This window comes from Truncatella angustata (assembly GCF_020726525.1).
Source record: "Truncatella angustata strain MPI-SDFR-AT-0073 chromosome Unknown BKA67scaffold_6, whole genome shotgun sequence".
NCBI classification, from domain to species: Eukaryota; Fungi; Ascomycota; class Sordariomycetes; order Amphisphaeriales; family Sporocadaceae; genus Truncatella; species Truncatella angustata.
Window position 1 is genome coordinate 590,963 of NW_025763386.1, and position 12,502 is coordinate 603,464.

General features: G+C 50.6%; 3 protein-coding genes across 3 annotated transcripts; 1 reads left to right on the forward strand and 2 right to left on the reverse strand.

Moving 5' to 3' along the window:
- Positions 1 to 979: 979 nt before the first annotated feature.
- On the reverse strand, positions 980 to 2,431 carry BKA67DRAFT_593469 (uncharacterized protein; the record flags this gene model as incomplete). The annotated part of the gene is made up of 1 exon (XM_046104949.1): positions 980 to 2,431. One exon carries the CDS (start codon positions 2,429 to 2,431, stop codon positions 980 to 982), a length of 1,452 nt encoding a protein of 483 aa, XP_045955899.1.
- Positions 2,432 to 6,618: 4,187 nt separating this feature from the next.
- BKA67DRAFT_571374 (uncharacterized protein) lies at positions 6,619 to 7,046 on the forward strand. The gene has a single exon (XM_046103220.1). It carries the CDS (start codon positions 6,856 to 6,858, stop codon positions 7,021 to 7,023), a length of 168 nt encoding a protein of 55 aa, XP_045955900.1. The 5' UTR covers positions 6,619 to 6,855; the 3' UTR covers positions 7,024 to 7,046.
- A 1,691-nt stretch (positions 7,047 to 8,737) lies between these two features.
- BKA67DRAFT_520573 (FAD binding domain protein) lies at positions 8,738 to 11,293 on the reverse strand (the record flags this gene model as incomplete). The annotated part of the gene is made up of 3 exons (XM_046098193.1): positions 8,738 to 10,231; positions 10,294 to 10,936; positions 10,989 to 11,293. The coding sequence occupies 3 exons, from the start codon at positions 11,291 to 11,293 to the stop codon at positions 8,738 to 8,740; spliced, it is 2,442 nt and encodes an 813-aa protein (XP_045955901.1).
- Between the last annotated feature and the right edge of the window lie 1,209 nt (positions 11,294 to 12,502).

Consider the following 12,502-nt stretch of genomic DNA (forward strand, 5'->3'; position numbering starts at 1 on the left):
CTTCCAAGCTAATTACATTTGCCGGAACTGATCAGGTTAGTCCGTAACTCGCCCTCTGCCAAGCAAGCTAGAATGGCTGGAACACTTGCGAGAAGTCAGCGCGAGTCAAGGGAGCCTGTACTGCGTTCTCGAATCCGGGGTAAATCTCCTGGCGCCAACCTGCGAGCAATGCCTCAAAGGACAATTCCCCGACTTGCTGGGCTTTCCAGTAGCCGGCGCTTGGGCTGGTAAGTGTTGAAACCGACCGAGGCTTTGGGACCAGGCAACTACTTGTGGCTTAGACCTGTGCTGCGTCTTGATTGCCATGATGATGCGGAACGAGATATGATTGATGGGATAATGCAAAGTCACGATAAGCAAAGCGAACAGGGGGGGGGTGAAATATTGAACAGTTAAAATGTCTTCCTCTATAATATTGGCTCTGTCGTCTAGAAGCTAAAGTGCTCGTGATGATTTCCCCGAAATGACAAATGTCATCCAGGGTCACATCGTGCTAAAACCGATGGCTGGCCCGTCCTCCGCAAACCCCTGGTATATATCACACGCGCAATGGGACAGCATCTATCCTGATGCAGTACGCAACTCGCTTGTTCCCATCATCGCATAGGCCGTCATCCGTCTTGCTCCATTCCTCATGCATCAGTTTACCGGAACGCCGGGGCTTGTTTATGATGAGATCCCACCTTTCTCGTCGCCCGTTTACCACCCAGAAAATTGATAAGTAAAAAGTATATAGAAAAAATGCTGCCTCTATCCAGAGGACTGTCATGCGCCGTTTTCCAAAATGGTTGTTGGTGATCGGATGAAGATGTATAAAGAATTGACATAGAAAAATGCGTCGGGTCCAAAGGTGTGGTTATAGTTGATACATGTTGAAAAATGGTTCGAGCTTTGTCGAATGTCGATGGGGTATTTAGTGTGGTAAATTAGACACAAATCAAATTTGATATTTGGTGTATGGCCAAGATGTTGCTTTCGCTTAGAAACCGCGCCGTGAAGGATCTTGAGGATCCTGGAAGTGCGGGTTTCTCCTCCCGTTCTCTCCTCGTGCGGCAACCCATTCAGCGTTGCCACTTTGTCGCCCGGGTTGCTCGACAGGTAGCTTCTGGTCATCGCTCGAGGACTGTGGCATCGGTGGTGGTCGAGTAGGTGGGGCCGGCGCGGCAGCTTGTTGTGAGGCTGGGAATGGTCCAGGAACCATGTTGGTTACAGCTTGGGTAATCGAGGCTAGCACGTAGCTACGAAGCTCTCGGTCTTCCCTTGCGTCATCCTTCTCGAGCGCGAAACGCTGCTCCTTACTCAGGTTCGCCCGTCGCAGCTGCTTGATCTCCTGCATGATGTATAGCATGACCTCTTCAGGACACTTCTTGCGCTCGGCAGCGTGCTCGCTCTTCCGCACATATCGGCGGGTGACATCAGTGGCACCCTCGATGCTGAATGCAATGCAGTAAGACATCTGCTTGCCCCATCCCTCAGTATAGAGACGGGGGTTATCCCATGCCTCTTCGCAGGCGTCGACGTGGACCCATCGCTTGTGGTGATCCGAGTACACCTCGGTCCACAAGTGGTCTTCCGCATTCCACACCCATCGCACTCTGCCGCCAACTGCCCGACATAGCATGCTAAAGGCGTTGGCCCACTCTCCGCAGCGGCCTCTTCTGGTTTGTAACAATTGCCATACGTCGCTGTATCTGGGGAATCGCTCAAAGGCCCTACAAGCCTGGTTCGAGCACTCATAGAGCTCGACGCGCATGGCACCGCGTGCACTCTCCTCCGGGGTCGGCTGCGTATTGCCTCTCGCTATCGTAGGAGCAAGACACACTGGGCAGGCAGGGTTGTTCACCCAGGTGAAGAATGTTCGCTTGAACCATCTCAGCAGTGCCCGAATGACGCAGTCCTGATGACCCCATTCCGGCTTACGGCCGTCGCCCATGCTTTCGGCTTGGGCTTGTAATACTTGGCTCTCCTCTTCGGCTTCGCTATATATTCTGTCAAGTGGGATCACTTGCAATGCTTCGTCGAGCAGTCCCGGGTTCTCATATTTGGTTGGGGTCGCGGATAATGCCACCATGAGATTGCGAAACTTCTGCGACTCACGGTCGTGGGCGGCTGGAGCAGTCGGAATCAAGGGCAAGTGGCGTAAGGACGAGTAGGATGGTGGCATGGGCGGCACAGGTGGTTGCGTGTGCGATTGGCTGTGCGAAGTTGTCGGTCTACTATGGTCCGGAGTATACGGCGCTCTGAGGTTAGAGTGCGACGAGCTATCTCGAAGTGCTGGCGACCCGGCCCGCAACCTGTCTGCTCGTTGCTGTCGGATATCGTGCCTCCTCCGAGAGCTCATGAGTTGCTCAAACTGAGTAGTGAGTCCTTTGGCCCAGTCGTCGCCATAGTCACCTTGGCTTCCGCCAGGTCGATTGCTTTGGCCGTCCATTGTGTATTTCTAATTACTGTAGTGGAGAGAAGGTTCGGGAATAGGGTTCTGTAAAGACGGTTGAGAATGAGTCGTGCAAGACGTGGGTTCCAGGTGGCACCAATCGAAACGAATGATTGAGGGCCGGACCGAAAATCACTGTCAATCGTGGGATGCTGGATGGTGGCCAGCGATGGAAAGATCAACGGGCAGTTGGAGCGTGGTGGTGTAGAGATCAATCTATCTGATAAATGAAATGGCTGCACGGTAATCGGGGAACAGGCTCTTGTGGCCTAGCCCGTCGTCGTTATGTCTCCAACGGTTGCATTCGTCGTATTCGCCTCCTGATGTCGTAGATCCCTAAGAAAGTCGTAGTAACGTCGATCGTCCTAGTCCTCCGCAAAGGCCGCTGTCGGTCGCAAAACACACGCTGGAGGAGAGAGAACGAGCGACGGAATGGTCGACGATATCTGCTGTCGGGGGGGAGAGGGTTGTATGGAGTGAAGAGGAAGAGGTTTCGTCTGTAGGCCACGACGGTGTCGACGGGGGGGGCAGGGGACCGTTACGTACAGTAGCAGTCGATGGGAAGCACGGGAAATGGGGGGCCTGCCACTGGGTTTCAAGGAGGGAAAATGGTTATTAGAGGGAAGTAGAGTCTGTGGACACCAGTGGAGGGCGAGGTTGCGTAGGCCATCCGGCTTGGGAGACGGGGACTAACTGGGGCCTGGGTCCTATGCTGGGTCCTGGACAGGCAATTGGTAACCTAGTCGCACTTAGCGTTGGAAAAGGAGTACGCAGCGTGCAGCATGCAGGCGACAGGCAGACACATGAATCTGAATCTGAGATGGAAGTGTACGTACGGACACACTGTCCGGAGCGCGGGTACTTGAGACGCAAGGTCATTACGTGCAATAACGAGCACAGGCAGTCCCGCAGGAGAAGTGCCCCAGACGGTTCTAGGGTGGCCCTCGATTTTCAAGGGAACGCGCGTCTCTTCAGCGGGCTGGCCAATCACATAACACGAATGTCGGGATGTGCCTGAGGCCAGTACCAATTTAGTCTTGAGATAACGGGGATGGGAAGCATGTGGGCCGGAGTCCCCTCTCACTTGGCGCTCCTCTCTTCAACGGATCCGTACAAGTGGTCCAGTGAGCCCTCTGTTCTCTGACATTTCAGACGGATGATCTGTCTCTCCCTGCCCACATGTGCCTCATGCCAACTGGTGTGCGCAAGCACTGGAGGGTTTGCAGTCCAGTTGACGACTGCTCTTTGCCAATCTGACCCAGACTCGTCGTAAGGTTCTTGGCGCCATGGTCCAATATCTCCGACGACGAGCTCTTTGACTCGTCTGCCACGAATACGGCACCCAACCCAGTAATTACGCAGCACAGGATCGTGGTGTCCTTTTTCAGGTGCTGCCGTTTGACATGCCTTCTACAGTAAGCGTGCCTCTCCGTTCGGCAGTGAAATGAAATGAAAGGGAAGGGTGGGAAACAGAACAAAACAAAAAAAGTACAGCCTCAAGCGCAGCAGCCATTGTGACATGCAGGTGTACTTGGTACCCTGTAGACGAAACGTAAATTCGGGGGTTTGGATGCTGCAGGGAGAGGCGATGACGAGGCGCGGCCTTGGATCGACTGGTGACAGTGGCTGAGAGTTGCCTGTCCGGGCTTAGAAACACCTTCGCTGCAGCTTCGTTACGGTTAGAAGCGCGGCCTTGGCATGAGGCTGCTCCGTCAGAGTTTGACGAATTGAGTGGTCCGCTCCACTGTTGCGGAGCATTTTCCAGCTGAGGCCCCCCATCCATCCTCCATTTTGAGACTCGCTTTGAACTCGTCATGCCATTCCTCTGCCTATCCGTTTTTGCTGCTCGTCATTTCGTCCACGCGGCTGCAAGTCAAAGTCTTGTCAGAATTACACACTTGGCCAATCGCAATCGTTCCTTTTGTCAATATTTCTGCGGCTAGTGTATTTACAGGTACTCAGAGACGCCTTGGCCTTTTCCCTCTCCACAAGTTGCCATCGATTGCTCAAAGCTCGCGCGCCCCGGATGTCTTGGCCAGTTGTTCAGTCGCCGTCAATACTATGTAAAATCCCCGGTCCCAGGGCTTGCTTCATTTATGGTTAGGTGCTGGTACTGGTAAAATGGAGACTCCATCAGGGCCCCTCATGAGGCTGCTAATAGTATCCTACCGCTAACTTAGCTAAACCATGGGGACGGTAAAATCCCCCGAGGTCCAAGTACGGTCTTCATGTGCGCAATTTCTCTCTCTCGTATACAACTCCATCTCTGCAGGCGTCAACTTCGTCCCAAATGGTTTAGGTGGGTCGGCATCACTAACAGGCACACAAGAGCTGCCCACAAAGCGACGGTCCTAAACTGCGTTTTGACCCGCCTACCGGACGGTGCTTGTCGCTGGAAACATGAACCACAAGGAAGCTCCCATCCCTGCCCGCTCCCATCCGGAATCTCAGCGAACCGACTCCCTGCAGCTTTTCAGATGGGGTTTTCAAAAAGCTTGTCGTCTATTGATCTTCGAGCATCACGGTCCTTTGTCTCACGTCTGTGTGTCTACATCTGGTTTGAAAGATAAGCTTAATCGTCCTGTCTCATCCACTCTGAGTGTTCTCTTACGGCCCATGACGCGGCAAATGGAAACACGAATGCTACAATGTAAATCCTAATCTCTCAGCGGCGACATTGTTTTATTTATTTTCGTGATTATGTACATTTGCACCCATCGTGTACAGCAGCCTTACATTATACCTCTAGCTAGAAGATTTTTCGTGGCCTCCATAACGTTGCACGATATCTTGCCATGCTCTCATAGTGCAGCGGTCTTTTAAACAGGCAGAGACGACACTCTTAAGCTTGCAAACGTAAGCTCTAGTATCCGCCCAAAGTAATGGTATTATTGTTCAATCAATGCCGTACTACACTCAACTTTTTTTGGGGGCATTCAGATGACTTTTATCAATAACGATCATAAATAAATACTTATTTCACCTTGTCCTCAATTAAACTGATAGCCAATCGTCGGCATTCAGTGCCTAGTCGACACCGGATGTCGCAAAGGATGTCGATCACGTGGCGTGGCTGACTATTTTTGTGTTTGAACCCCAAAACGCTTGCGCGTCCCTTTAAATGTGCATCTGTAGTTCCTGGCCAATCAGTCAAAGCTTTTGGCTAAAGCAATCCATGTACAAAGCAGACATTCGTCGCCGGGACCTGCGTACCCTGTGATTCTTGCTGACACAAGATGACTACAGTCGTGCTAGACCACAGGAGAACTCTCCGTACGATTGGACGGCCAATCGGAGACATGTTCTTGCAATATCAAGCCCTTGGCAATCACCAAACTATATCATCAATATGCAGAATGCGCAGCATGAGGCCAGAATACCTCTCTAGTGACTTCATGATAACTTCGACGCAATCTTTGATTACATGCGTCGCACCACAGCCAACGTCTTTCTGTCGTGTTGCGCCGGGGGGGTATTGAAGCAACACATGACATGAAGACATCCTTTACCTGAGGACAGCGGTAACGGCTACCGGTAGGCATGACCACAAGGTATCCCGTTTGTTCATGGCGCAAGGAGTATCAATATTGGGCTATGAAGTAGAGCCATGTAACCATTCGAGTGCGACGCTGTTCATCCTGGCGTTTATCTATATCACGTTCGGTTCACTCTCCATAACGGCATGAAGCGAACCTCGCTAGAACTTTCATCTGCGAACCATCTGTATTCGGATCAAAGGCAAGTTCGGCATAAACCGAAGTCTCTGTAGAGAACATATGCTTCTCCACGATGTTCTTGTCTATGACAAGCTAAATCATGTCCCGGAAACAATACAGTACTCTCTATATTGGCAACTGGACAGGGATGGCCTCGTCTTGTGAATACAAATTTCCCTGTCAGCCGCACAGCCACGATGGACACCAAGCACAAAGTAGCACGCGTTGCAGAGTCGTCCGAACATTTATTAGAACGTCGATCGTAGCCAGCATGGCCATCTACCGGACCGTAGCTCTAACAAATGTGGAGGAATCGTCGCCGGCAGCATGATGCCAAGGCCAGATTCATGACAAACGCGTACTATACTCGCATCTCGCAGGCGACAAAAGGCGTCGCATTCTAGGTACAAAACAGCAAAACAATCGCCGAGCCATATCTGTCGGAAGAAGTCATGCCTGCCGCGCTATCGAACGACACACGGCCATCCGCGGGAAACCAATACTATGTACAAACCTTGAGAGCAAGGGTCTGGGGGTAGGCTCCACTTCTTGGCTGCGCGTGTCTTTATTAATCCTTTTCGCGGGACGCGCGTCTCTTGCTCCCAAGCCTCAAACCTTGAAACAGCACGGTTCACGAATCTCCCAATGTCTCTTTTTGCCCAGACCTGGAGGCTGCCAACCCCTGCCTGATCTTCAGATGACGGCATGCGGCTACACGTTAGAAAGACCCACTGTCGTCGTCGCCCGTTTTTGCTGGTCAGTCTGTTAGTCTTTTATATCGCGCTCAACACTAAGGAGTTTTCTGCTCGGGTGGGCTACCGAGAAAGAGACGCGGACACTCACGTGGCTCTTCGTCTTCGTGGTGTAAAATAACTAGTGTACCATTAAGACACTATAGCTTATTTCTCGGGTTATGCCAGTATCTGCTGTGGATACTCAGTCGTGTTCAGATGAACTCCCATAGTGTCTTTGATATACATGCTCAGAAGACACCTTGCCGTGCCCGTGCATGAACGTGCAATATCATGACCGAACTCCATTGGCTCCGGTCGAACGCTCGGGCTCGAACTGCCTGAACTCAAACAATCAGAGTGTACTACCATCTTATGAAGGGACCACGACTAGTGAACTGAACCGTCATATACTTAAGATGGGAAGCATAAGCTTAACAAGTCTAGTTACTCTCATTTCGACTAGGAGCTTTAGGGGCATTATGCCTCTCGAGATCTCATCGACAATATGGCTAGATCACCTTCCCCAGAGTCCGAGCTTTGAACGGCATATCAGGTGGTCATGGTATGACATAGATACACTAGCTCATCAAATGAATGCCGTCCCACAGACTCTCGAGGTCAGAATTTCTAAGCCAGCTCTATGATAGAGTACATCAGACAGAGACGTACATACGTGGACTCCATCGCCAAGCATCAGTCCAGTTCATGTTCGAGTAGGCACACGTCCATACACCGGGTGCCGACGATCTTTTCAAAGTCGAGTCGAGACCAAAAGTACCTCCACGGGATATTTCTTATGTTACCATACCCACAAGGCGGTCAGTCGACTCGGCCAAGAAAGCTGCGTACGTATGCCTCCGACCCGGCCGAGTCAGCTCGGTGCAGCAATCGGGGGACTGGTCGTGGAGTCTGGGGGCGCGGCATCCCTCTCCCTCTACCTCTCTCCTTCATACGGTGCTTTCTCATTTGCCCTGCCATATTTGAAGTGGTGATGGTGGTCCCCAGTTTACAAGCAAGCACCCCCATCCTACCCATCCATCGTCACCATCAGCGGTCCACAAATTCTCCACCGGGGCATACTCATTGTACTCATACAAGAAGAAATAAAAATAAAAACCCGATATTAGGCTACAACTATGTCCACTAGATCCATCATCCCACAAGGCCGCGCACGTTCTCCCGCCAGATGCCGTCATCGGACGCCTTACTATATATGCAGCCCTGAAGTCGGTGGGGGTGGACAGCATGGATCGGGTCGTGTTTTCTACAAAAGTACCGGGCAGACCACATGGGTATATGGACTGCGGACGTCGTCGTGTTGCGATCCACTTAAAAGGACGTGATTACTGTGGTCCATATGTGTTGGGTTGAGCTCAAGGTCAAGGATCCAAGTACGCTTCGAACAACGCCAATCATAAGTCCGACGCCAAATCATAAAGTAGGTGTAGTTACTGGATGTAGAGTATGATAGCTAGGCCGAAAGTCTTAGGTAAGTTCAAGATGATCTCATTCTTTCTGTATTTCTGCGAAGCCGAATTTAACAGTATTGGCCATTGTATGTAAAGGATATTTATTACCGCTTTCGGCAAAAACACTACGTTATTTTCCACGTTATACCAGCCTATTCTAGGATCAAAACTCCTGGGGCAGGTCTTATGGCTCATAACCCATTTCTATCAAGGAATAATTGTTGCTGATTGATCCATTGTGCCGAAGTAACAGCCTCAGGGTAACATGAGGAATCTACAGAAAAGTTATAATGATACGATATTTTGTTTCGAAACCTCCACCTCTCGTGATTCTAAATGGAATTGTTATTCTTGTACATAAAAAAGACTGAGACACAGATTGCTCTACTGTCCAAGGTTAGACAGCACCTGTTCTCTCCAGTACCACAGCGCTGCCCAGGTGGCACCGGATCCGACGAGTGCCTGGCCGCCAAAAACACCCACTGCGGCGTTGAAGGCTTCCCGCGTTCTGATGTATCCCAGGCGCCTCAGGTCCCACACGGAATACAGATTGCTCGCGAGGATTGCGGTCGTGGCGAAAAGCTGGTCGAATTTGAAGAATGTGTTGATTTCCGAGGAGAGATCCACAAGGTTCCATTCGGGTTTGAAGATGTTCGGCAGATTAAAAAACGTTCTGAAAAGCGAGATATCGTGAGAGTATGCGTATGCTAGTATTGAGATATGCGCAGTCGCCTGTAGAGCGAAGGCATATTTGTACACGAACTGCAATATGGGCACGTCTGTGGTCTTGTAGCGGTCGAAGGATTCGAGTTTTTGGGTTTCTTCTGCTTCGTCTCTGCTTGAGGATTGGTCCCGGGTAATCCGCCATCGAAGTGCTTTGGAGAAAGCCCAAGTCAAGGTCGAGAAGATAGGTGGCGCCAGTTGCCACAACGCTATCCAGTTCTGCCAGCTCTGAATATTGTTACCAGGAGCAAGGGCAAGGATGGTCGGGATCACATAGCCTAGAGTCAGGGCGGGTATCAATGCCATGGCTACCTCAGGACGGACGAAGCGACCAGTGGGTAGCTCGTGGCTTGACAGAGCGCTGAAAGCTGCTTGGATTGGGGCCATACGGCCGATACCTTGAACTTGCATGCCTGCGGTGAAGAGGCTAGGCAGTGAAATCAGCGTCCCTTGGTTGCCAATGCGGTAGCCCTCGATCGTGTAAATGAGCAGAGGGGAGATGAGCTGCGATACGAAGTAGACTAATTGCAACTTGGGTGCCTGATTCCGTCCATTCAGAGGGCACGCAAAGACTGAGACAAACATATCGATGATCCAATCCAGCTCTTGACTGCCGGTCCAGCGCCGTCCCATTGGGCCGCTGTCAGCCCAGCTGCCAAGATCGGTGATAGGAAGTCGGAACGCTTTGCCAACAAGCCATATCAATTGGCCCATGCACACGATAAAGGCTACCTTGACGTACTTCGAGGTTCGTCGACCGACTGGCTTCTCGGGTAGTTCATCCTTGAATGGTAGAGCTCGTGGTCGATATGGAAGTGGTAGGTGCTTGATTGTAGTCGAGTTCAATAGGATCTCCGCTAATCTGCAGAAGACGGACTCATCACCCGCGAGAGGCGCTGCTAACTTCCAAACGAGATTGGAAAGCAGCGGGTACTCGAATGCGTTTAGTGCTTGAGACTTGTGAGCAGCATTGACAATTTCCTCCGCTCGGTCATGTCGGGCTGCTTGCGTTTGGGAAAATATATCCGTGATTTCTCTGTCAGTCAAGACTGCAAGACTGGTTGTTTGAGTGTTTTTCTTTGCAATCAGTGCATTCATGAATTCCGCACAAGACTCGATGGCGCCGTTGCCGCCTTGACCACCAATCGGATTAGGCTGAGATAGGATGGTCAGCATCGTGCCTTGAGTTGTGGGGGTCCAAAGGGTGTGCTTCATACCTTGTGTGCTGCATCTCCCAAGATCATGATGCGGTTGAAGAACCACTTCTGATATACAGTCTCATGAAGCGGTGTCAGCGTTGAGGATAGGCGATGAGCATAGACATGACCAAAAGTAATGTTTTCAGTGATTGGAAGGTTGATATGCTCCTTCACAAACTCGACTTCATCCTCCTTGTTGTATCTCGGTATATCCTTGCCATACTTGGTCATCGGCAGCTTCGCAAACAAGAACCAGTAAACTCGATTTTCAGGACCTGAAACAACCAACTGAGACGTGCCTTTGCCTGTAAGAATATGTTGCTCTCCTCCTTTCCATCCTGGCACATCTTGAGCTATACCAAAGCTGCACTTGTAGTAGGCAGGAACCTTGTCCTCTTGGTCAGAGGAGAAATACCCTGGTTGAAGCTCATGGCCAAGCCGGAACATTTCGCCTCTTACAGTGCTGTGTATACCATCAACACCAATAATGATACTTCCTTGAATCTTGTCTCCGTCAACAGTAGTGACTTCGACGCCTCCAGTAGTGGGCATGATATTAGAGACCTTTTTCTTCGTCAGAACTCTGTCCTTGTACTTCAGCTGATCATAAAGCACCCGTAGGAGCCATTGTCGGTCGAAGAAGAGCATGGGATAGCCGTGTCTGTGCCAGTTTAGCGGCGTCAATTCTGTCCTCGGTCTTTTCCGTTCCTTACCGTTTCAGGAGATGATCGGACATGTCGTTCATGGTAGTAAGGACCTTTCCATTCTCATCACGGACATAGTTGAGTTTCGCGTTCTCCTGGGCCAAAGACATGATTGATTCGTAACATCCTATCTGGTCAAGTATTCGAAGTCCATTCGGGAACAGACCAATGCTGGCACCAACGGGCGGTGCAATCTCAGCATGTGACTCTAGTATGACATAGTCAACGTCGAATTTCTCAAGCATGTTGGCAAGGGTCAAGCCAGCAACGCCGGCGCCGGCAATAATGATCTTGAATTGTTTACGGAAATCCATGCTGGGCAATTGTAGGACGACTTCTCATTGTTCCGCCAGGGACATTGAAGAAGACGCCAGGCTTAAATACGTTTTGCAGTCGGCACGGTATTACTTGAAGACGGGACCGATGATAATACCGACCTCCGGTGTCATGTTAGACTTGCTGGATGGTGTGCGGAGTCTTGCTACCCCTGCGAGCGCGGGAGCGGGCTCGCACTGACAACCAAATTCGGTGGAGAAACGGGGCCGTAGACACCTCGAGCTGTCGCCCTCGTTGAAATTTGCTGCTTCAATTACAGAGCTTATTCAACTCTCTTCTATTTCTCATTTGAACCTCATTCAAGATATTCAACTGGAGAGCGAGCTTCGCAGTCGGCCCATTGCTCAAGCGGCTCTCCGCTCCGCAACTTCTTATTCCGCAAAATCGTTGTCCGCAGGCGGACTTTCGAGTAGCCACCATCAGCCTGGTAAAATTCGTATCTGTCATGCACTTGATGAGCGTCTATTCAGGGAACAAGCTCACAGGTCTTAGTGTTGTCCAATAAAACGTGATTTTACTTTAGTCGTTTGGGCCAGCATAGCCGATGAGTAAGCGGAGGTCGGGAGGAAGACCACCGATTGCAAGTATGGGGAAAGGGGCTCTGACTTCTCAATAATGGGACTTGGTTTATCCGAGGACGTGCAGGCGCGTCAAACTCCTAAGATTGACGCGCTCGGGTATTGATCGCATTGTCGGGATGCGCCAACGATGCAGCAAAACCATGGCAGTGCTGAACTCTACGTGCACTGCCAATTTAGATCTCGACTTTGATTTGACTATAACGATCTGGTACCCAGGGCGAGACTCGGCATCGACACTGCGACAAGCCATTATGATCTCCATAAGTCGTCACTCGGTGTAGCCATAGCATTGTCGCAATAAGGGTTTTGAGCTCAGATCCAGCACCCTTACGTGACACGAAATGGAAGTCAAACTTGCGACCTATTCAACCATAATGAATATTGTATTGTTGCATCCTGGCCGGCTTTACGCAGAGCGACAGTCTTAATTAGCCCAGCAATTGTTATAGGTCTTTCTCTATTAGTTATATAAGTTCTGCAAATTTTGCAAGTTCATCTACCCGAACGGTTTACTTTAAACTAAGCCTCTTGGTAGGATTTCTTCAAGTGAGCATGGCTATTACACACGACGATGGAGTTATTGCCACTAGAAATAGATCGTCTAGT